Raw genomic sequence first — 24,447 nt, 5'->3', positions numbered from 1 at the left:
AGAAAACAACTACTGAAAGAGGAGGTATTCAGAGGGCCCAGATATTAGCACCACTGAGCAATCTGCTATTATGTAGCACTTGCTTGAAATGAATCACAGCTTAAGGATATAAAAAAAATCTGGTGGTTCTATTACAGTGGATACACCTGTTGCTTTTAAAGGATAAATTTACACAGGATGTCCACTGAAGACAGACACAGAAAACTACACTCATTCAAATTAAGCTGGACTGTCATTTTACATCACACCTCCCTCTTTAATCCCAAAACCTTACCTTTGTTTCCGATACTGCTGCAACATAACAATTCTAGATATTTTAAGATTTGAAGAAAATATACACTTTACCATCTGTTACTTGAATGCAATCTAGACCAGTCAAGGCAACTGGAAAACAGTAACATATATCCACAGATTTGGCCTAAATATATATATTTTTTAAAGGATCTGTTCAGTAGAACATGTTTTTTCCCCCAAAAAAATCATAGAAGTCAATGCAAAGAGGCCCTGCCCTATAGCGGTACATATATTAGACACAGCTAACTCTTTGGCCTTAATATTGAAAACAAACATAATTGCAAAGCTTATTTAGAAGATGAGGAAAAGGGAAGTATCACCTTATTGTAAGCATGCAAAAGTTGGCCCAAGTTAGCCTATTTCTCCCCCATCCACCCACATACAACTGTACTGTATGTCACATAAATAAGTTCATAAAGTTAGAAAGACATTTTAATAACAACAGATTTCTTAGACTCTGGGAAGCTCTGTTCAGAACTTTGGTTCTACTTTTCCTCCAAATCGCATCAGAAACTATATTCCTGAATTACATTATATATCTGGGGCTGTATTCTTTGAAAAAGTCATGATAAACAAAAGATGTTAAACTTGAAGTATGAATGGCTTCTTATTATTGATGAAGAAGCAGAAAAAGAAGAATTTTAAGAGTTGGCATAGAAGCCTGCCAGTCTAGGAGAATGGCAGGAGGAACAGTAAGCTACCCTCGCAGGTTAGACTGGGGGAAGACTGCAAAATACTTCTTAACAGATCAAATATCTGAGAAGCCCACTATCTCCTACTCAGAAGACCCTCTTCCTCACTGTGTATCAGTCTGACAAACAATGTAAAATGGAAGTCTATCACATCTGTCCAAGCATGCACATATAAAACTCAATACAAAAGAACATGATACTCACAAACTCAGTATTCCTTCCAAAAAAGGAACACTGACTACCCTGCCAGAGATAAAATGTCTCAGTAACAAGATCCACCAGCCAGAACTAAATAATGACCACTGCAATGTTTCAGTGCTCAGCTGTCTTTCTAAAGCACCACCAGTGATGGGTACTTCAAATCTTTTAATCTTAGTTCTAGTACTCAAAAAAAAAACACTGCATTTTTCAGACTTGCAGACAGAACATGTGAATATGCCTCACCAAGACAGCTTTAAGATAGAAACTTTGAGTGTCACAGATAAGAAATAAGAAGTGTCAGGGAAGAATATACTGCTTTTCTCTCATCTGTGAAAGGCTAACATTTAGAAATAAACTGCCTTTTCCACTATCTGTTTTCCCCTTTGAAAACTGCACTAAGCTATGCAATATTCCTACCCATGACCTTTTCATTCTCTAAATGGTAACTACATTCTAGGAAATAGTAGCAAAGAACTCTGCAGCTCTGATCCTTTCATCCCATAATGGAAATCCTGAGCCCAAACAGCATTCATTTTGAATACAAATCTACACTACCGTAACAAATCTTCACTGACTGGGACAGAAGGAAGAGTGGCACAGTGTAAGAGCTCTTTAGAGGCTGTGCAGCAGCTGATACTATCCTAAATAATTCAGCAGTTAAGAATACCATCAAAACTGAGCATTCAAGTATTCTTAGCGAAACCAACTCCACACCTGGAGGTTTTCCAATGGAAAAGTGACAAGAGACAGTCAAGAACCATTAGTTGTCAAAAAATATACAACTTATAAAGAACACAGAAACTACAATATTTACATAAAGCCTTCTCAGAATCAGTGTTCTCCATCTATTCCTTTCCAGCTGTACAAAGTAAACCTTTATATTGCCTCCTATGAATAAGGCACATTAATTTAGCACAGATTTCCAAGTTCTGAATAATTAAGGTTCTACAGCACTTTAGTGCCAGTTATTTACAGCCCTACGCAATAGTCACATTTTAAATGCTCAGCATCCTTAAGTACAGAAAGCAAAGTTTCCAAAAAAAGGGAGATGCTTAGAACTGAAAAGTTCTATTTTTAGAGTACTCTAAGAATGATACCCCAACTTCAAATTGTTACTATTTATTCCTATGAAACTAAATAGGAATAGCAATAAATTGTTTCAGGAGAAAAATATGAAAGTCGTAGCTGTTGCATGAAGTGTCATTCCACTTTCAAATAGCTCATTTGTTTCAACACAGCAATAATTCTTCTAATAAATCATACTCACTTGTAGCAGAACCAATGAGATTTTTTGAAGATTTTTCTTCCCCTGTATTGTAATCCAACAGATAATCTATGTATAAAAGAATAACATTTATGACTACCAAAATTAAATGTGTCCTGGACAAAGAAAATAAACCTCAAGATTTATCATGTCATTCAACTATGTCAGTTGGACAATGTGGAAATAAAGTTAAAGGTCAAAAATTACATACTGAAATATCAAGCTCCAAACAATGAGAAATCCAAAGACATTCAGAGTTCAAGCTTCCATTTGCCCAGGATTCACGACACAGATGCAGCAAACAGCTCACTGAGCTCAGTATACGTTTCCCCCACACACACACTTGAGGGCTGGAGGTAGGCACTTTCATATTTTTTTATTTAAACACAAAGTCTGCAAGCCAAAATAAGCACCTTCCCAATTGCTTGCAGCAGTTATCATACAATCCAGGGAAATGGGCTACGGACATTAAGAATAAAGCAGCTCACATGAAACAGTTTTATTTTCATTATCCTTTACTACTGTCAGCACGTGAAGATACAATTGCCTAGCCTGACAAGTAAAATAAAGACTTATTACTAGCATTTTAAAGTAACCCTCCAAACTGCTACAACACAGTTTAAAAATTAAAAGGATTGCTGGATAAGCACAGAAATGCTGAAATACTGTCAAGTAGACTAACAGCAAATTTAGCAGTCAAATCATTTATCATAGGCAGGAAACAATGAGCCTAGTTGTATTACAAGGCTTGTCTGTACTACCAGACTAGTACAAAGATTGTCTGAATGGCTAAAAATGCAGAATGTATTTGCTTACCATAATCTTCATCAAAGAGTTCTTGTCGTTCAGACTGGTACTGAGAATCAGCTATTTCTTCATACTCTTCAACCATGCTAGTACCAAATACCCTATGAACAAAGTTTTAAAATAAAAACCTAATATTAGTCTATTAGTCATATAATTACTTGACATAATTGATAATTAGATAAGCAATATTAACATTATATAATATGTACCAAATAAATTAGATAAGAAAGTTGCCTTCAGTTAACCACGATCAAGCAGCAGGTATGCTTATTTTCTCAAACTTGTATCCAAAGTCCACTGCATGCTTTCAAGTGCTGTACCAATACAAGATCCTGGTTCTAATTCTAGTAATTCCAAAGAGACTTTTCTTCCTTTTTACCTTGAACTTTTAACTTTAACCCATACCAAGACTTCCTTGACTTAAGTTCACCATGAGCTCTTACACATCCTCGGAGCTTCACCTTTGACTAACTTTAGGAGTATCTATTCAAGACCACCTTACTTTGCATACTATATTCTCTTTGACCTGCTCTGGCAAAAATCAAATCAGTCCAATTTAAAGCAGTCTTGTCAACTGAAAAATACGGTTTGGCTTACAACACTAGGGTTCAAATCTTGATGTAGCTTTGACAGGAGAATTGAAATTGCATTTTAGGAGCAGTACAGAGGCTGATTATTCTCTGAACTACACAGTTGTTCCAATCCAGATATTCCAAGCATTACTAGAAGTAATGTACCTGGGGTGCCATGCAACACAAAAGCTTCCCAAAAGCACTCACCACACCTGCTCTTTTTAGTTAACTACTTTGTTCCTTGTCTTGCTCAGTCACCCTTGAAACACTCACGTACCTCTAAAGGCTGCTCACTCTTCTGTTTCCTAACATCTTCCCTGCAAATATAAACTACTCCTTACATACTGAAGAATCAAAATGAAAAGATTCAAAGCTTCTTTAAACAGATGGGAAGCATGATACACAGTAGGTAAGGTAGGCAACTACTTCAATTCACAGTATTTGCAAATAACTTACTGAAAACTAGAATTTGTTGCCCAACTATTATTAAAACACACTAATTTTCACTGCAAGGAGATAGAAAGACAAAGCAAAACACTTAAGGTATTACCTTATAAGACTTAGGGGACAAAAATGTTCTGATCCAAAGTGCGATATCAACTCCACCTGAAGAATAAAAGGTACTTAAAACTCCAAAGACCCACAGAGTTGAATTAATTTAACATATACATCCAATCTTGAAATTGCAAGTTTTGTTTACTCAAGGGATTTGCAGATTGCCCATAACAGAAAAGACTGAAAGATTTGTTCTTGCCATGCACTAAAGTGCTGTTACAGTATTACAGTAGAGAACACCCCAAGCCTCATGCATTCATCATTCCAAAACAACAGGTTGCTAACCTTTATGTACTTGATGAACATCTGAAGCAAGAGAAAGGAAGAGAGACAAAAAAAAAAAAAAATGATGTCAGTACAAAGGCTGAACACATGCCACAGGCAACTACAGTTTTCTTGTTTTTATTTCAGTACTATAAATGCAATAAGTTACGAAGGATAAAGTTGCAATACTACTTCATCTGCCTTAGGTAGCAAGATTTCATTTAGCCCTTGTACCTTGTAGATAGAAGGTAACATGCAACAAGTGTTTTATTAATGAACTTAAGTTATTCAATTTTTCTAGGCAGCATGATTGCAGACAGAATAATGAAGTGTATTAAATTTACTAAGTATTTTTTTCCCTTAATGAGCACAGATTACAGAAAATGACTCAAAAGGAAAAAACCTTCTTAGCATGCATTCTATGTACTGCTGCTGATTGAAGTTCAATATAACATCAATTTATAGAAAAACTACTGGAAGAAAATGTATACAGCATCTGATGATACATTCGGAAACTTCAGTCATCTGTGTATTTCTAGTGAGAATTTGACTACATGCTGTTATTTATTTAATCTAAATTAATTTGCAAGTGTAGAATGCATTTATTAAACCACTATGCAGACACTAACAGTTAAGGACTGTAACAATCTGCAAGTGAGATCAAAATAACTATTCCCATAACAGTACTCTCAAAAAAAATTTCCATTATTTTTGATACAAGTTCATTAAGCCACATCGAAAACCAAATTTTTTGAAAAAAATTTTGGACTCCTGTACATTTAGGCACATTTAGAACTTGATTACTTTTTGTGCTATAAAGTAAAAACATTACAAGAAGAATCGTTTGAAAGTTTTACCATGCTACATAATTCAAGGCAGAACACTGTATCTGCCAAGGGAGTAAATGCTGAAGCATCTTGTATGATTCTGGAACATCACTGACAAGCAGGATTCCAGCTACCTTAAGGCATTAATTCAGCCAGAAAGCAGATTTAAAAATAAATGCAATCTTTAGCCTGTGACTCATGCAGAATTTCTGGGTAGAGAAGTTAGATAACTATCATTCATAGCTACTTCTTCATGAAAGCACAAATCATAATTCTGTAGCACAAACCAAATACTTTTTTTTGGCAGCACCACAATTGGAAGACAACACATCACTGGAGAGGACCTAGGAGGTCTGTATGTTATTTGAATTTAAACCTCCACTACATCCCTGTATTTTCACAAAAGCTTTTATCCCAGTCCAAGTACCACATTATTTATGGAATTTTATTCTTTGAGTCTCCTGAGTAAAGATAGCTTGCTGCAAATTATTTTGAAGGCAGAGAGTCCATGGAAAGTGCTCCAGTAACAGTAAGCCGATATAATTTGCATGAGTTGCAGTTATGATTGACAAACTGCAAAACTGCACTTCAAGTCTATCAAAGAGAACCAGAATTCAAATGCTTACTCTTTCAGATTCACTGTGTACCAGAATACAGCACAAAAGCATCAAGAAATACGCATATTCTAATCTGTGCTCCAGGAAGTTGTGTGTAAGTATACAGATATATAAAGCAGGTACAGCCAAGAGGCAAAATACGTTGATATTTCTAATCTTACATTCAGGAGACAGTTGGTTAAATCAATTAGAATAGAACATTGCCTGGGTCTTTCTTAATCTAGATGTCAATTACGTATGTACTTGGACACATGGTAATAGGTGCTTCCCAAGATCCTCCCAGTTACTATTATCAGGAAGGTAATATAGTTGTGATTGTTTGACAAGCATTTAACACGTGGCCAATCACACTAGGGCCACTAATGAAACTAGTGCGATTAATGGTAAAGCATGCTTTGGTAACACGTTTCTCTGGATGCTCTGTTGTACAAAGCCCAGCAAACCCATCCTTCCCTGAAAAGCTTGGATTCTATTGCAGCATTGTTACCTTAACATATTTTGCATACATCTGTTCATCCAGAGGAAAGCTTTGGACATTCCTCTCATCTCTGGCATGGAAAGTACCTAATTTAATCCATTTGTTTGTTGGATACCTAGAAGAGAAACAATGGAGTCGGTTAATGAAATGTCTGTAAACAGTAGGTTCTTACATTTGCTTAAGTTTTCCAAAATGCCCTTTCACAGAAAGCTTTTTTTTTTCAGTTGCAATATAGCAACAATGTGTTTTTTCATGGAAAGAAGAGTTGCAAGCTAAAGCTAGTCCCAACACAAAACCTCAGCAGTATCTCTTCACATACTTAAAACAGTATGCAAACCCTTAAAGAATGAAACCTTATACTTGATCCAATTACTGAAATTCAGTAAAGTTTCTTGAACTAAGAGTCACCTCAGATGATCATTGAAGAACACGACACATAAGTGATAGGTTGTAAATATTATTATAAGCAAGCAGCAAAAAACTCTGTCAGAGTTAGAACTAGGCAACAGAGCAACTGTTGAAAATCAGAATCTACACGCTTTAAGCACCGAAGAAGAAAGTGAGGGATTTTGATGCACTGTGTGAATGTCTCCTTTCACAGCCCTGAATAATCCGCCCGCTCCCAGAAAGCAGTGGGGGTACAACATTGACTGAAACATGATAAAGCCACCCTCTAACCAGCCACTAACTGGCCAACCAGTAGTATTCCTACCCCTTCCAATCCCTCGGTGGTGGTACTATTTATTTTTTTTCCCCTTCTTAAGTAATTTGGGGGGTTTTTTTGACCAGAGTTCAAGACAATGAAAATAGTCTGAATGACAAAGGAGGAGATGGCCACAACCCCGGTGGCATTCTGTTAAGGAATGTTCATTTTATAATCTGCCATCCACTATCTAACTACTGTATCATTTCTGCTGCTTCACTGCTACTTTTCAACAAGCTTCTCCTTTTCATTTTTAAGGTGGCAAAGAGAAAAATACAGGAAGCATAGAAAGAACTCAAGCCACGTATTCTGGGACCCCGCAGTTGCCCTTTCCATGGAAAAAAAGTGCTAGTAACTGATAACACACACAAAGAAAATTCATGTAATTTCATAATGGATTACACTTTGCATAAAATAACATGTATACACAGACCATGTCTTATGAAGCCATCCATTTAGTAATTAATTTTTCATTCAAAAGGGTGGGGTTTGGTAACATACCTGTCACTAATAGACACCAGAAAGTCTTTAGGAGTGGAAGAGAATAATTCATGATTTGCAATGTCAAACTGCTTTACTTGGACTGGTTCACAGAGCTCAATAACAAACCTTGAAGACAAAAAGGAAATCTTGAAAAAAAAAGGTACTTTTGTTTCTACAATTACAATCCTCAGTCCTTTACTTTGTTACTGCATCCCTCCCTGGGTATAAAAGAACACTACAAAAATTCTGTACAATAAGGAGACATCACTTGTTGCTACCTTCAAAATTACTATTGATATTTACTTGCATATCAAGCTTTGTAACCCTAGATAGGAACTGCAGCTACAAAAGCTTCACCCATCTTGTACTCAAAAGGCAAGAAGTCACAGAACGAAAAACTATGGATAGTAAACATCATTTAACCATCTGAAATACCAGTTAGTATATGGTAAATTCTGATCAAGTGTCCTACAATTATTTGACAGCTAGGGAAATAAACCAAAATCTTTACTTGAACACTTAGTGCTTTCTCTTCTGCAAGATTATAATTATGCAAAAAATACAAAAAAGTGAATAGTTACACCTTTAATCTTACTCTTCAATACCAGACACAATCCTATGAGGGACACAATAAAAGCATCTAGTGTTAAATTCATCCAGGTTCCTTACACACACGTTTCAGGCAGACACACACCAAGATCATGTCAGTCCAACACAACACACTGTCCCATCGTGATGGAAGACTAACCACTGCCATACAAGCAAACCTCAGTAGCCTACCAGATTTTAGTACTGCAGGGATTTAGCATGTAAAGGTCCATGTTTTCCATCAAAATAGCTGAAGTACTCTGTATAAAGAAGAATTAATATTTTAAATGGTATGGTAGATATTAACACATCACTAAGAGCTTTTCCCCCCCCCTCCAAAAATATCTCCGATATTAGTTACGTAGACTAATACCAAGTTGCACAACATTCTCAGCAAAGTAATATACTGAAAATATTATGCCATGTTACTCTGGGGCAATCACTGATTAGTTACTATAGCAAGTTGTTTAACACAATTTTGTTCAGTTTCTGAACTGAGTAGACTCTGCTCCTCCTCCCAAATTCACATGAAAAAACACCAACTTCACTATAGCAATCCCTCTTAAAAAAGGGACAGATTATAGTTCACGCCCCATTTTTCTAAATCAAAGATCACAATAAACCCAAGCATAGAAATAAAAGGTTACTTCAGAAATCAGTGCTCAGTTTTAATTAAGTGTACTTTGTATTACTTCTTGCATAAGAGTAAACTCAAATAATGCATACTAATAATTAGTAAATGCTTACCTTTGCCTCTGGATTCGCTGCCAAAATTTTGGCACCACACTCCACAGAAGCATAATTATTTCTATTTTTCTGGACTTTTTTTGTGGAATGCTGCCCACCAACAGCAGAAGGGTGCATTGATTGACCTGTGAACAAGAAAATATTGCTACTACAACAAACCACACGAACAAACAGTATTTTCACTTTCAGGGAACTTCTGCTCACTGCTTTTATATAATACATGCTATTAATTATGTAGTTCTAGTAGAAAAAAAATGAAGTTCCAGGCTGCATTCCAAATTGAGACAGTTTCACTATTCAAATCTGATAGAAGATGAAAGTGGTCTATATTTAAACCAAATCAATGAATACTGAACTTACTCTTTTCTTTCTCTACTTCCATGACTTTCTTCTTCCATTCATCAAATGTTGGAATGTCTCCAGGGTCCTTTGGTGTTATCACTGATGTGGGGTCAATTTCTCCTGTTTTCTTATAGTCTTTCTGCAAAAGGAAGAGCCACCAATTGTGAATAATTTTCAGTAACAACGATGAAAACAAAGATGAAATTCAAAGCTTTTTTAAAAAAAAAAAGCATTCTCTCATCAAGGCAACAGCAAATAAATCACCTGAACCCATGTTAAAAACTTAGTGCCAAGGTAAGTGCACAAGCCAGAAAAAACATGTGATGTTTTCCTCCCAGAATTATAGATTCTTTCACTGAGATGCTGGTAATTTTTGTGGCTAAATACATTAAGTAAAATATAAGCATTCTGTCTCATGAAAAGTCCGCTTGTTCTTAAAGATTTTTGCTTTTCCTCCAACTAAGGAGAAAAGGTGTCCCTGCAGCATAAATCCTCAAAGACAAGTGTTGATCATGACAGAATTCTAGAGGTCCCCAGGAGTTTCTGAACACCTCAGAAAACAGCAGAATGAGATCTTAAAGTGTTTTATTTAATATTTAAGGATCAAATCAGCAACCCTTTTAAGTTAACCATATGCTATACCATTTAAAGTCTTAACTTATCCTTTGTACAAACACACTTCCAGCACACCACCAGATGCACAAAAAGCTTTGCTAGACATTTCAAGTGTAGCTGTTATTTTGTAGACAACGTTTTATAGGTAGTTTCAAGAATGGCTGCCTTGTAGGTTGACGTTTTCTCTGCACTTAAAAGAAAGAACTATTTCACATATACGTCTATAGCTGAAAGCCCAAAAGATTGACAAACCCACATATTTGAACAAGTGACAACAGAATTTTTCATGACTATACTGCAAAAGAACTTTAGATGTGGTGTACCCAAAAATACATCCCCATATATATTTAGAAATGGGAGGACCTAAAAAACCCCTGTATCTTCCTCTCCCAGGAAAGTTCAGGATAAGAGATCCTCCTTGAAGGATAAGTGGTAAGTCAAAAAAATGAAATTGATTGAGTAAGCAGTGCCAAATCATGCTCTTGCTTAATTATGACATCAGGCCAAAGCCATAATTATTTTATTTAACTTAACACTTTAGGGACTGCAACTTATATCTTGGCTGTTTTTTTGTTTTTTGTTTTTTGTTTTTTTTTTTTTAAATAATTGTTTACACCACTTTGTTTCTAGTAAGTTCTTTAGAAAATTCTTCCTGACTGCATACAATTATTTTAAGGCACACTATAATCTATTAAATTATCTTGGGAGAAACTTTTTAGTTTTAAAAGTGTTATCCAAGTTATTAGTGACAGTTTAAACGTGATCCTAAAATAGCAAAAAATAGTATTGCCATGGCCTTGGTCACTCTTTACCTATTTAAAAAAACGTAAGCTTTAGGAAGTGCCTCATAGTAAGAGCATAAAAGCAGTCATACAGTTAAGTATAAAAGACCAGTCTAGATAAGTATCCCACTTTAAGAGTGGTCAAGTAAGATACCTAGGAAACAATAAAAACCCACCATTTTCTATTTCCTCCAACTGTCATCTTTGCCTCTAGCCATCTGCTTCCTACTCGGGAACTTCCTGACTCGGTCAAGATTCAACCCTCAGACTTCTCTTCTATAAGCTTACTTGGGACTATGCAACACTCCCCCACCCTTTTTTTTAATTTTAGACCTATATAAAAAAATTCAGCATCCACAGCATCCTGGCATCCTGCAGAAGTCCCAGCTTAACTAGCTGTTACATGAAGAACATTACTTCTGGATTCTGCTCCAAATAGTTTCTATTTGATTTCCCCAAGTCCTGTATTTGAAGAGACTTAGCTCAGAAAAACTGTTCTGTGTCAATGGGTCAACATTGCTGCCCCTTTTTCCCAGTTTATTATGACCTTGGTGAGACAACAATATGCAGTGATCTAAATGTGGGCTGTGCATTTGTACAGTGGCAAACAGAAAAGTGATAGATATCACTCATCTTTAACCATGCTGATAACCTAACAGAGGACATTAGGCTCCTGTGTTTACTATGTACCAGCACTGCTTACCTCCCTTTTTAAGTTCTCTGAGGCATTCAGAGCAGATTTTTGCTCATCTGCCGCCTTTTCAGTTGCTGAAACTTTTGATTCAAACTCAGATTTTGTCTTCTTTCCCTTGCCATGTGAAGATGATATATTCTCTATATGTTGACCTGCAAGGCTGAAAGTTTAAAGAATATTAGGACCTATAAAATGATCACGTTTTCAGCCATATGCAATATTAAACACACATACACAAATATGTAGATAAGCAAGCACATGCAAATGTTTGTTGTAAGGCCAGGACAGAAAAGAACAGTTACTTTTAAATTATTCAGATTCACAACCTACTTCAATACTCACCTCTCTGGTGGACTGACAAAAGAGGAAGGCTCACTCTGAGGTTCAGCCTCAAGTGTCCCACCAATATCACAGTCAGGTTCTGACTGCTCAGCTTCACTAGAGCTGACTACAGGGATATCAGCACGGGAATTTTCTATTGCACTGAAGGGAAAGAAACAACATGCTTTTTACCCTTCTGATAATATAAATAACCCTGTTAATCAACCACATACCTAAAGATATTTTAAAGATTTTGAAAAGCAACAGTCTTGCATAAATAATTAAGAAAAAAAAAAAAGTATGTTATACTTGTGGAACTGCATTCTCAGCTGTATCCACACAAGAGTAGAATTTCCTTTTCCAGCCTGTTTGTCCCAGCGAAGGAACTCAAAGCTAGCTTTTCATCTCCCAGAACTCTCATCTAACATCTTACCACACACTGCAATGGATAATTTTTTCCCATCATCACTACAAATGAAAACCAGCTTCACAGTTACCTGACTGCCAGCAATTTTCTCTTCCCTTTCAACAAATGAATCGAACACGAGACTGAGTTCCATCACTAAAATCTCCTAATATTCCCAATTCAATTGGCAGCAATCAGAACACAGCTTGGCTAAAACTAGAGAAGAAAAAGGGGTAGCATAATGATGTACAGTAGAGCCAGTAGGACCTCCTTTCCACTAGATTTTTTTTTTTTTGAGGTAATCTAGTAGATCATTATCCAAAATGCATCAACAGCCTGAATTAGCTTATCTCCCTACTGCTTCACTTTCTTTCTCTCTCCCAGAAAGGCTGAACACACTACATCAGACAAATCCTAAGGCAAAAACTGGAGAGAAAACCTCCCTATATGCTCTTTAGGAATGACGGAATGGGTGGGAAGGAGAAGATTAACAAATAATAAATTTCAGTCAGTAACTTCTGTGACTGTCCTCTTCTCCAGTACAGGGATGACTTTCATATTGATCTAGGTTATAAACCAGATCTAAGTAAAAGCTTTATTCTGCCTCCTAAATTCCAACATAAGCTGTCTTCAATGTCAGCAGTAAACTAGGTTAATCCTGTATCATGGTATAGTGCTGCCAAAACACAAAACAGCACATTGACAACTTAAGGGGATCTTTCTGGTTCCCTGACTGCTACAATTATCAACAGAAGCAGTCACAACAAACCCAGGGAGCCAATTTTAGTACCTTTCATATGATAAAGTTCCCACAGTATAGAACAAAACACTCATGCGTAATTCAAGACTTTTTGCTATGTGACAAAATAACAAACACGAGGAATACAAGAATTTATTAGCTACAGAGAATAGTTTATCTGAACACCCCAAAATGCACAAAGTATAGCTCTGCATGTAATACTTTAATGACTGAAGTAAGGTCTACCACTACACTCAAAATTAAAAAGCTCCACATATTCTTGATCTCAGCGGATAGATGACAGTGAGTAATTACCAGCTGCATAAAATATGGGACAAGTTGGAACTTAAAAATACCCTGATATCAGGGTGTACCTGACTGGCCTCAAGTAACTAATTTTGCCAGAAGGTGAGTAGCACAAGCTTAAAATCTGTACTGATCCATCCCCTTTGGGTACTTTCATTTGTTGGTAGCTTTCCCTTAATTTTTAAAGGGCATTACCAAGCTCACTTTGCATAGCAGCTGTCTTTACCTACAGCCAGAAGAGGGCCTCAGGTTATTTTTCAAGATTTCCCCGGATAAGATCTGGATAGAAAAACTACAATCAGTGCTGTCCTAAAAAAGATTCAGTACGAAGTAACAATAGTGTGGAATAAGATTACTTCCAGAATATTGACTGAGAGGTCCTGCTGGAATGTCAGACCAGGAACACCTAAGGGAGCTGGACTCTTACCACTGATGGGAATCAACACTTGAAAGGAAAAATGCTGTCTGAAGATAAATGCAACTGAGTCTTTTTAAAAATATATCTTGTTTAAAACCATGGAGTGGGACTACAGTCATTTTGGATATTAGAGTTAATCTGTACAAAAAGAGGCCACCTATAACTAAAGCTAAACTGAAGTCTGAAATAATGTATAATTATGCATCTCTCCTATACTCATTCTACCCTTTCATGCTGTAAATGGTACTAGTGTCAGAGCACTGCTGCCAAGCATTAAGTAATATATCAGGTGCTCCAAAACAAGTTTACATTTTCTTTTATTTCATAGTTTGAGTCTTCAGAGTTCATCACTCTAGTATTCCCCAACTATGACAGCAAGACTGTTTTCAACAATTACAAGACACCAAGCTGAATGTTCAAAATAAGATTACATCCTGAATCTCCTTCTTCTAAGACCTGACAAAAGTAGGACTTACAACACGATACAAACAAATCAATACAGCAGTCAACAAAAGCTATAAAAAGAAACACACTGAAATTAGATTCCAGTTTTGCTTTATAAAAACTGCAAATTTGGGAAGCTTGATTTTCAAATACTTGCAACTAAAGACACTTATTGAAGTACCAAAAGGTGCTTAAGCATTTGCCCTAGCAGCCTAGGCAAGATCAGTCAGACGACAAGATTTTCAAACCCTTTCTATGGCAAAGAACTTAAATTTAGTAAACCAGAAAAGCTGGACTCCTAAAAAAACCCAAAACACCAAAGAGAAGTCCACTTCATCTTTAATGCGTTGAATTTTTATCTATCAAAATATTAGATCTTTATCAACAGATAATCAGAATATATTCCCCTCAGCACATATTAGAAAGCTCAGGAGAATTTTGTCAAAGTACACACATGAATTTCCATACTATAGGTCACATTTGATAGCACAGCATTCCACAAAAGACAGGAAACAAAATTAAGCACATCAGCCTGCAACAGAGGTGGCTCTGCAATACACTACTAAGTGTCAGAATTACGAACTGTCTTGGTCGCGTTTATACTAAAATTTGCTATTTCATCAAAAGTCCCTTAAGATATTAAGACAGCTCTATTTTAAATCCTGAAATAAAATTCTGCAAAGTTCTTTCTTAACTAAAAGCAGAGGCCATCACTGAAGCATCCTTGATGCCTGTTATCACAGATGTGAAAGCATATTTGTGAAGGGCAGAAATCCTAATGGTATGGATCTGAGGGCATTTACAGTACAAATTATCTAGCACATAAAAGACATTGGATTTTTTTATGACAAAGCAGCAGCTTAGAAATTGATAATGGCAATAGTAAGACACTTCATGTAAGTACACAACTCTTAATCTATGCACTGAGTAAATGATGGCATATTCTGTTAGCATTGACACCACAAACAGAAGTACAGCAAAAGAATCACGTGCTGCAGTCTAGTCTTATCCCTACTAAACCGAACAAGTAACCCTTTTAACATTAGACAAAGTGATTCTCTCTCAAAAAAAGAAAACAGTAAAATAAAAAAAAACTTACTCAGGCTGCGAGACTGGAGGTATCTCTGAGGTAGGTGAACTGGAAATGTTTTCAGTGCTTGCAACTATGTTAGATGAAGCTTCATTTAAATCTACTGAAGGTGAAGTCTCAACTTCAGGCTGCCTTGCTTCACTCCTTTCTGTAGTCTGTGAAAACATTACAGATGAACATACATTTTTCAAAACTTGAATAAAAAAAGCATCCATACAATAACATCTAGTATGGAGTTTTAACAATTCAGTAGTTGAGATTTCTGTCTTCAATGAACCTGAAAACCAGACAGTTAAGAAATAAAAGTCTTTCTTCATAAACCTAGGTGGTATTCAGTGCTACTGTGGGATAGTTGAAACACTCTTCCATAGTCTGCACTAATAGTGTGAAAATACCAATGGGAGAAGGCATGCACAACAGCTTCCTCAACCATGCATTTCTATAGAGACCATCACAAGAAAACACGCTTGAATATTTCAGCAACTGAAATAGTTCTATCTGCATGCTCCATTACAATAAAATTTACATTTATTATTTTCATTCTAAACTTAATTTTAGAGAAGGCTTTCAATTTCATCACTCCAGTGGAGGTCCACAATGATTTAGAAGTCTATTCTATTTTGTAACTGAACAAAGAGATAAATAACTTATCAATTCTGAGAGACTAGCAGTCTTGAGTCTTATTTATTCTAGGTCTTCAGTTCTCATAAGCCCTTGCACAGCATAATCAAAATAAGGCTAAATCTGGAAGAGTACATAACCACTGAAACAGGTGAGAAGAACTCTTGCAGTAATAGAAAACACTATTAAACAAGAGTCTCTTGTCAATTGCTTTATTACCCTGAGTCATCTAACCAAACAAGTAGTCTGAAATGTTTTCCTACTGAATTACTTGTCTCAACCATGTAATATATATTCAGAACTATGTCCTATGTACGCTGTCTTGTAACCTACAAAACAAAAATATCTATCAATCATCTTTAACAGTGGGCTTTGTAACATTTAACACCAAGTACCAACTTAATGGCATTAATGGCACATACACCTCAAACACAATTCTTTTTTTTCCTTTTTCTCAAAGGAAATTAAACTGACAGAAGCCATGAAGGATCAAAGCTAAAACGGACCACTACAATTACTAAGTCCAATCTATAAAAAACCTTCTTGCTGAGGTCTTTTGTGTTTTCTTTGTAAAGAGACATCCATACCTATGACATCCAATCTTAATATATCTTGGAAAGATTTATTTAGTTGGTACCTACAAATATTACTCTTATTATTACTTATGTACACAGGAAGTACAAGATCAGTTAGCTCACACCTTTCTCCTTCATTGGAAACATGAGTCTGACAGCGACCCTGTGTGCAAGTGAAATGCAATAGATGGTTACTATGAGCTTTAGATAACCAAAATGAAAGACTGAAATCCAAGAAGCATTTGAAGAGTGTATGGAAACAATGAATGAAGTAAAATTCTTGCCTGGTCAGATTTTGTGAAGTCATCAAGTAGCCCTTCTGTGGAATAACTCCGTGTGCTTGAGTCTGCATGCTCAGACTCCAGTCTGGGACCAGCCTCTTCCCTCTAGTATAATAAAACAGTAATTATGCAGTTACACAGGCCTTCTATTCTAGTAAGAGGCATTACCTTTGGTACAGACTGAATAATACTACCTTTACAAGCACCAAAATATAAACAAGAAGTTAAGCTACCTGAATCTTCAGAGCCACTGCCCACGTTTAAAATCTCATCTGTACAAAGACTACAGCAAGTTAAAACAATTCAGTTAAACACTGAAAAATCATTTTGGAATGATTTAAGACAATGCTAAGTTAATATTCTGCTATGACTTCCTATGTTGACAAATCCTCCCTATCTCCTTCCTGCCCAAACTGGGGGGGGTGGACAGGGAGGGGAATCAAAATGACTTGCAACAGACAATCAATAAAAAAAATAACACTTGGCACATTTCAGTTATAGCACTCATAGCAGCAGAACTAGAATCATTTCACAAGTTTGCTGTAACCTTTTAAAGCAACTTTCTCTTTTACAACTAAAGATTTACAATCAAGTGCAGGAAATTCACAAAGTAAAAAAAGAATACACAATTGAGGAAAAAAGCCTTAAAACCACCACACTGTAGAACTATTGAGAATTTAAAAAAAGTTTGAGGGGCAAGTAAAGTTGTGACTACAACATAGGCAAGTTATTTTTGAGCAATACAATAAAATACAGCAAGAAATCTGGTAAAAATTTACACACCCCTCATTTTATAAGGGTTATCTAAAAACCTGTGGTCAAATATTGGAAGTGTTAATGTTCTGATCCAAAATGGGCTGCTATGCTATGCATACATCCATTTAAGGCATATACTAGAAGAGCAGGAAGTACAAATTTGAGCAGGCAAATCTTAAAGACAACACCTAAGAAACATTTTTCCCAAAATATTATTAGCTCACATCCTAGTCCCTAAGATTAAATAGCATCAATGCCTCAAAGAGACAACTGATCAAAGGAAAACTGATCAAGGGCTGCAAGACTGCTCTTCCTGAGCAGGACATCTCCTGCAGCCTAGTTAGGAGTATCAGACACACGTTTAAGATTTCTCACACAACCAAGAGATTTTTCTTTAATGAGTAAAAAGTACAGTATAATGTATGAGCTTTCACATCTTTGGGTTTAAGTTCAGAAATTTGTTTAACAATGCAGCCATGTTAACAGAATGAAAGGAAGAATGTTGCAAAAAAGTAGGAAAACATACACCAGTGGCTTCCCAGTCTCACAGCTTACTTGATCTTTCCAGTTTTATTACCTCAGCCATTAAACTTGAGCAGGACCTTTTCAGGCAGTCAGAAGAATAGGACTGAATGCTGTCTGGCCACACAAGCTGGCAAAAAAATACTGCTACCCTAGATGTTGAAATGCTTAAGAAACCTACAATATTTAAGGTATTTTCTTTTGGTCAGGCAGCTCTCCACTTAAGTCAACCAGAATGTTCAACACACATTTTTCAGGTTTGACGTGGCATATAAAATCTTTCTTGCAATGAGGACCATGATTAGCACTACTATTGACTGATGGAAGAAATGCAAAGACGAGGAACATCAATACCACCCATGCTTAACATAGGACTGATTCTTTATGTATGTAAATAAATAATTGAAATGACCATGACTTTCTGATATGACTCAACAGCTTGGGAACTCATTATGAAATTGTAATGAGTACTCAGTTAATCAGGGTGGGATGATTATGCCCAATTTAACCTAAAGTGCTGAATAAGGTTAATAAGGGACAGAATCTTCTTTATTAGATTTCTCATATGTATTTTAGCTTTGTTAATTTTTATTAACCAGGAGGAAAATAAAGTGATAAATACTGACTTAAAACAATTACTCTTAAATCTTCTATTTAGGATAGTAATCATTTGTGCACTGAAGTTTTTACCACACAGGTGCAACTGGCAGACTTCAGCCCAGACTTATTCAAGCCATTACCCCTTACTGTGGTCTCTACAGAGCCACATACCCTTGATGACTTCTTCTAACATTTGGCACACAAAACCTGTGCTACCATTACTAGCTTTACTATTTGTTCTCATACACACGAACTGTCCAGCTGCATTGTCACATAACTGCAACAAACTTAGAATAAACAAAAACTTGTCAAGATCACATCATGGTGCACAGAACAACTGAGTATATTAAACATTATGACCATGAAGATTCTATGAATCAAAGTGTATGAGGTTTTTTTTTTTTAATATCAAGACATGCTAATTAACAAGATTTATTCAGCATACCTTTTCCTGGACATTTTCATCATCATTTGCCAGGGTACAAGCATCACTTGAAGCATATTGCACCACCGATGAAAGACTGTCTTTACAAAAGACATGCCAAGTAGGAAGCCTAATTAAAAAAAAAAAAGTCAAAGTCTTGATTTAAAATGAACAAATGATATCTTAAAATTCCCCCAGCATTGTCTCCCTCAGCCTTTTTTCAGTTGTTCCCATGAGGTGTCTAAAAAGTAAAAAATACGCATGCACAGTTCATAGATACTCATTTATCAAAACTACTGGAGGACTTTAAGAAATTTACTATAAATTTACTACTTCCAAAAGACAAAAGTATCAGCAAAACAGTTATTGGAGTGATACCATGTCACAAAGTGGAAGCTGACACAAATTAGTGATGCTACTGCAAGTCTGAAAGAATTTGAATCAACTGTAACTTTCATCATATAGTAATGGGATATCCTTAGCAATGATTATTACTAAGCAAAAACTAAAGCCACAGATTGAAAAAATAAAGCTCCTTATTTCCTAGCACAGATCATACCCAAGAAAGTTCTGTACGGTCAACATCAAGCAAATTTAAGAGAAATAGAGAAAACAAGTATATTAAACAATAGGCCCATGCAGAAACCAATTAAAATGTAGAAACAAATGGAAAACCAGGTGCTGGCTTTAGCTACAACCTCCATAGAGATTTGGTTAGTACTTTCAGTTCTGAACCACTGTGCTTCTCAATAGAAATGCATTTATTTCCACTGAAAAGCAGCCAACATCTATAGAAACACTTGCACCAGAAAAGCATCTTTTGTTGCTTATAGTATATGGCCCCTTCACATCCTAGATAATATCCACACAGCAAACCATTAGGTTCAGAGGCCTGAAGGCCAGCAAAGGTCTGCCTGCAGACTTCAAGTAAGTCCAGCAAAACACTATGCAAACTGAGTTTTAAGTGGAGTTGCAACAATACTCAAACCCCGGAGTCACCTGCCACTATAAAGATAAACAATTTTCCAGGAAATACTGTTTACATGATAGCTAGGTGATCAGGATGACCCTGTGTGAACTCACACAAGCATCACTGAAGCCTGAAAAAAAGGGACTCCTAAGAAGAGACAGGTCTATTGCAGATCTTTAAGTATACAAGAAATCTGGACACAGCAACCTTCTGACATAAGTTTTGGAAACTAAATCACAGCCTTAACAGTCAGTCATAATAGTAAGAATATTAGTAGGTCAAGATTTGCTTACACAACTGGAATCATTCTAGTGTTTAGAATTTGAATTAGCATCTGTCTTCAAAACTTGAAGACCACCTTCACTGCAAAGTATATGCAGCACAGATTCCTCCACTGAGGAGAAACCATGCCACAATAGACCACAGTCTAGTACTAAATTTTAAAAAGTTTCATGCATATATGTACACATAGACACACACAGAAGGAGTATTACTTCTCCAGGTTGCAGGCAGTAACAAAATTGGACTTTTGTTGTAAAGATACAAACTTACTGCTCTCTTCCACCCCCATCAGTAAGGCACTAGCCATTCTAAATCCAGGTCTCTTACCACCAGAAGAGCAGAAGACAGCGGACAAGGAACTTGTGGGATCTGACATACTATTCTGGAGATGGGCAAATAAGGTGTCCCAGGTCTGTCTCACCCCCACTGCACCTCAGTAATTCCTCTTATCTTTGAGGTAACAGCTTTCCTCTAAACTAAATGGAAGCCCTCAAGTCAAGCAGAAGTAGCTGCAGTTACTGGAAACTAAAGCGCTGAATATAAGGGTATGAAAACATTTATAACATCGTATTGTAGCAGGTACAAAGTCTCACATCTCAGTTAACTTGAAAATGAGGTGGATGCATTCTCACACATCTTAAATTCCCATCCCATCGTGTATTAAGTTCTCCATCAAACTTGTCTTATCCTAAGCACAGGACGTACATTTAAGAGACTGAAATGTTACTGGACATTTATAGCCTTACTTACTAGCTCTTACTTGGAAAAAATAGTTATGCAAATACTTCAAGTCATTTATTTTTCTGAAAAGTGGTTTCAATAACTCCATGGAGAAATTTTCTCATGCTCTTAATTCCAGTACCTCTGGTCTCTCCTTCCAGCTATAACGTCTCCCTGGTTCTTCATAAAAATACAAGAGAAAGATCAAAAATTATACAGAACATACGGTAACAAAGTGGTGGAATGAGCTAAACAAGCACAAAAAAATACGTTATTTCCTATTTTGCTTACACTAAGGGGAGGAATCTTCATAAAGGTGTACAGAGAAGCATTAAGTCCCTTAATGTAGAAAAGGAAAGGTATCATTGGCTGTGAATCAGTATTTTAAAACACAGTGTATATTTTCACAGCCACATTAATAACTACTTCAGCTCTTGCAGTCATGAAAAGACTTAGCACAAAAGGCATACATTTCTTGCCTTAATATATTGATACTTTTAAGGCAACAAATCATGCTTTATAAGAGCATGAATGCAGCTTTTAGAAGAATGCAGCTTGACAGCTTGTAGATTTAAACTATTCTGACATAATCCATGACCAATATCCAATTTGCTTAATTTCAGAAATTATTCTCAGTTTACTCCCCAACTCAAACACTGTGCCCCAAGTCTCCCAAGAGCCCTCTAAGCAAGGGAGGGGACTGAGAATTCATTTTGTATGTGTGCATGCATGCACCCACAGGAAAACCTGAGCCCTACTGCAACAGAGAATGCAGCAGGCAGGATACATCATTCAGCTGCAGCCATCAAGCTCTAACAGAGCATTAAGAACACAAATCCGCAGAATGCAAGGCCACGTAAGACCAGCCATTCTGTGAGAAGTCAAGTTATTCACTTGATCAGGACCACCACCACTCTTTCTTCTGTCTTTCAGCATTCTGCATATTCATTCAACAGACTTCTTCAGCCACAGGCTGATAAATGATATAACCCATAATAAAAAAAACCACCGAATGGCATAGCAGCTCTGTTAAGCATTTCTCTATACAGAAACAACATGAAAACCTAAGTGTTAATTTGCAGAGAACAGAATTCCCCTTGAGTTTAGTAAACTTGCACAGTATTTCCAGTGAAAGCACACCAGCTTCTTCATATCTGCATGTATTACTACATCCTTCCCTTTCATGACAGAAGAGTAGTATTTTAATGCTGACTTGGACCACACAGACCAAGGAAGCACTAATGTCGAAACAGTACTGGAGATTAGTCACTAGATACACTGTCTCAGGTAAAAGGTGTATCTTCAAATGATATAACAGTGTAGAAACGCTTCAAGAGATTGTTCCAAATAACAAAGTTAGTGACTTACACAGGTACAGAAGTTTTCAGTAGTTCCATTTTTGCCAAGCATGACTAAAAATAGCAGATGCTATTAAATCTCACAAAGAACAAAGAAATTTAATTGCAAGTCTTTTAGTATCATTATTAATATAGTTTAAAACCTACTGTCTCTAATACGCCATGAATTTTTTAGCTTGATATGCACAAACCCAAAAGTAAAAGCTGCAAGCCCAGACAAAGAAGGGTGTGTGTGTGTGAAATCCTTACGCTTCATAGGGCAGGCACATACTGTGGTTCTCTACTGAAGCAGAAAGTCTGCTCATCCCTATCTGAATGGTACGGTACATTTACTGCTACACAATTAGCTATGGTCTACTTATGGCTGTTAGGCCTTTGAAAAGCAGAACAGTGAAATTCGAAAGTGCGGGTAGCTTTCAAATTGCAGTGTTATGTTTCATTTGAAAGACCGTCCAGTTCTAATTTGGCTCAAACTCTAAGCAATTGTGAAAGAGGCTGCAGAAGACTGAGATGGTGAAGTTACAAATAACTGTTTTCACAAACAAAAATCAAGTAGAAAGTAAACAACTGGTAAGAAAAAGTAGTCATACAAGTAACAGACGACAAAAAAAATCCAAGTGAGTAAAATCTGAAGGCAAGAACAGTTTTTCCACAATTTGAACTCCCCAGAGAAAAAGTGCCTAAGCTTTCCTTTCCAAAGACTTGACACAAAACCACTGACACACAAGATTCAGTTCAAACATATCTGTCCTCTAAATGATTTAAGAGTTTTCTTAAGTTCTCCCCAAACAAGACCTATTTCTGGACATCGGAGAGTGAAGCAGATTGAAACAGTATAAGCAGATTGAAACAGTATACAGTTGACATCTGTGAGACCAAATAATTTTAAACAAATGGAAAATAAAAGGAAGCTATCACCAGAGTACCTATTATCAAGCCCTCTTTGAATGCACAGGGAAGCGTCTGTCTCCAGGACAATCACTGACATTTTCTGCACCTCTCAGTTGTGTTACCAATGGGCGCCGATGCACCGATGCCCAACAGCTAAGAGGGAGAATGACGACGTCACCGTTCCTGCCACGTGATTCTTCTCCACTGAAAATATTCACAGGATCTGTTCAGAACAGGCCCATGCAAGAGAAGATAGATGAGTTTTGGACCTGGGGGGCAGAGCCCCAGCAGAGCAGGCCTATGAATGTGGGAGAAACACCTATTTGTTGGTTGAAGCTTACCTTCTTGATTACAGAATAATTTATTTTGGATTAATCTGGTAAAAAAATGGGAGAGGTTGCAAAAGGATGAGGAAGGTAGGAAAATATCTTTGGCTTTAAACAAATCCTACAGGTCTGTGACCGCTATCAGTAGCCTGTCAGAGAGAAAAAGGGCTCTGTAAGAACAAGGAGCTCAGCAGATCCACAACCAGACTCTCCAGGCAGCAGTAATCTGCCTTCCAGCCACTGGTAATGCAGAAAAAAAAAAAAAACAACCCAACACACACACACAGAAAAAGGAGGGAACCCTCTCCCCGGAAACTTCATAGAATCAATCTTTCTTTCAGAACAGTTCAGCAAGTAGGACTTGCATTTAAAAGGGCCTGCAGAACAAAGTAAGTATCTCAGAAAATGAAGGCTTTTTGGACAGCAACATTATTTCATCTAGTCAGAGGAAGAAAGCTATTTGCAAGGCACTGACTGCTTCAGCACAATCTCCCCAGACACAGCACTCATTTCTGCATGTGGAATGGAAATAAGTGTTGATAAATATAAATAAGAAAAATTAATCTTCCTTAATGCTCTTGAAAAAAGCCAAAAGCACCAAAACAAAAACCACACCATTCATTCAGAAGCCATTTATTACCACAGAAGAGCAGCATGCATTACCAAGATAGTTTTGAAAGCTATGATGGAACTTTAAGGGGAAAAAAAAAAAGCTGAAAACTAGATCTACAGATCTAGACTAAGCAAGGATGCTGCCAGCAAGGCACTGATACCATCTTATTTCCTACCAGTATCCACTAACTTGATTTGTGTACTAAAAACCCAAAACAACCTAAATTGGAGCTTTTTTGCAAATTCTTTACCAATTCATT

The 24,447-nt window shown here is 36.6% G+C and overlaps 1 protein-coding gene across 4 annotated transcripts in view; it reads right to left on the bottom strand.

Annotated features, from left to right (window-relative positions):
* SUCO (SUN domain containing ossification factor) overlaps positions 1-24,447 on the bottom strand; it is a 42,398-nt gene that overhangs the window by 11,122 nt on the left and 6,829 nt on the right. For 2 of the 4 annotated variants that reach the window (XM_042806423.1, XM_042806430.1), the window contains exons 2-15: positions 19,050-19,158; positions 16,730-16,831; positions 15,259-15,404; positions 11,868-12,008; positions 11,535-11,685; positions 9,453-9,573; positions 9,093-9,217; positions 8,538-8,605; positions 7,776-7,883; positions 6,581-6,686; positions 4,671-4,691; positions 4,381-4,436; positions 3,268-3,359; positions 2,455-2,520 (exon numbers count right to left, since the gene is read on the bottom strand). In XM_042806423.1, coding sequence (XP_042662357.1) covers positions 2,455-2,520; positions 3,268-3,359; positions 4,381-4,436; positions 4,671-4,691; positions 6,581-6,686; positions 7,776-7,883; positions 8,538-8,605; positions 9,093-9,217; positions 9,453-9,573; positions 11,535-11,685; positions 11,868-12,008; positions 15,259-15,404; positions 16,730-16,831; positions 19,050-19,158 — 1,412 coding nt within the window. The remainder of the gene's footprint in view (positions 1-2,454; positions 2,521-3,267; positions 3,360-4,380; positions 4,437-4,670; positions 4,692-6,580; positions 6,687-7,775; positions 7,884-8,537; positions 8,606-9,092; positions 9,218-9,452; positions 9,574-11,534; positions 11,686-11,867; positions 12,009-15,258; positions 15,405-16,729; positions 16,832-19,049; positions 19,159-24,447) is intronic. The other 2 variants (XM_042806436.1, XM_042806441.1) reach the window with 2 other exon arrangements.

This window comes from Tyto alba, unplaced genomic scaffold, assembly GCF_018691265.1.
Source record: "Tyto alba isolate M040663 unplaced genomic scaffold, T.alba_DEE_v4.0 Super-Scaffold_1000006, whole genome shotgun sequence".
Taxonomy (NCBI): domain Eukaryota; kingdom Metazoa; phylum Chordata; class Aves; order Strigiformes; family Tytonidae; genus Tyto; species Tyto alba.
Note: the sequence above shows the minus strand (reverse complement) of the source record. Positions and strands in the feature narration are given on the sequence as shown.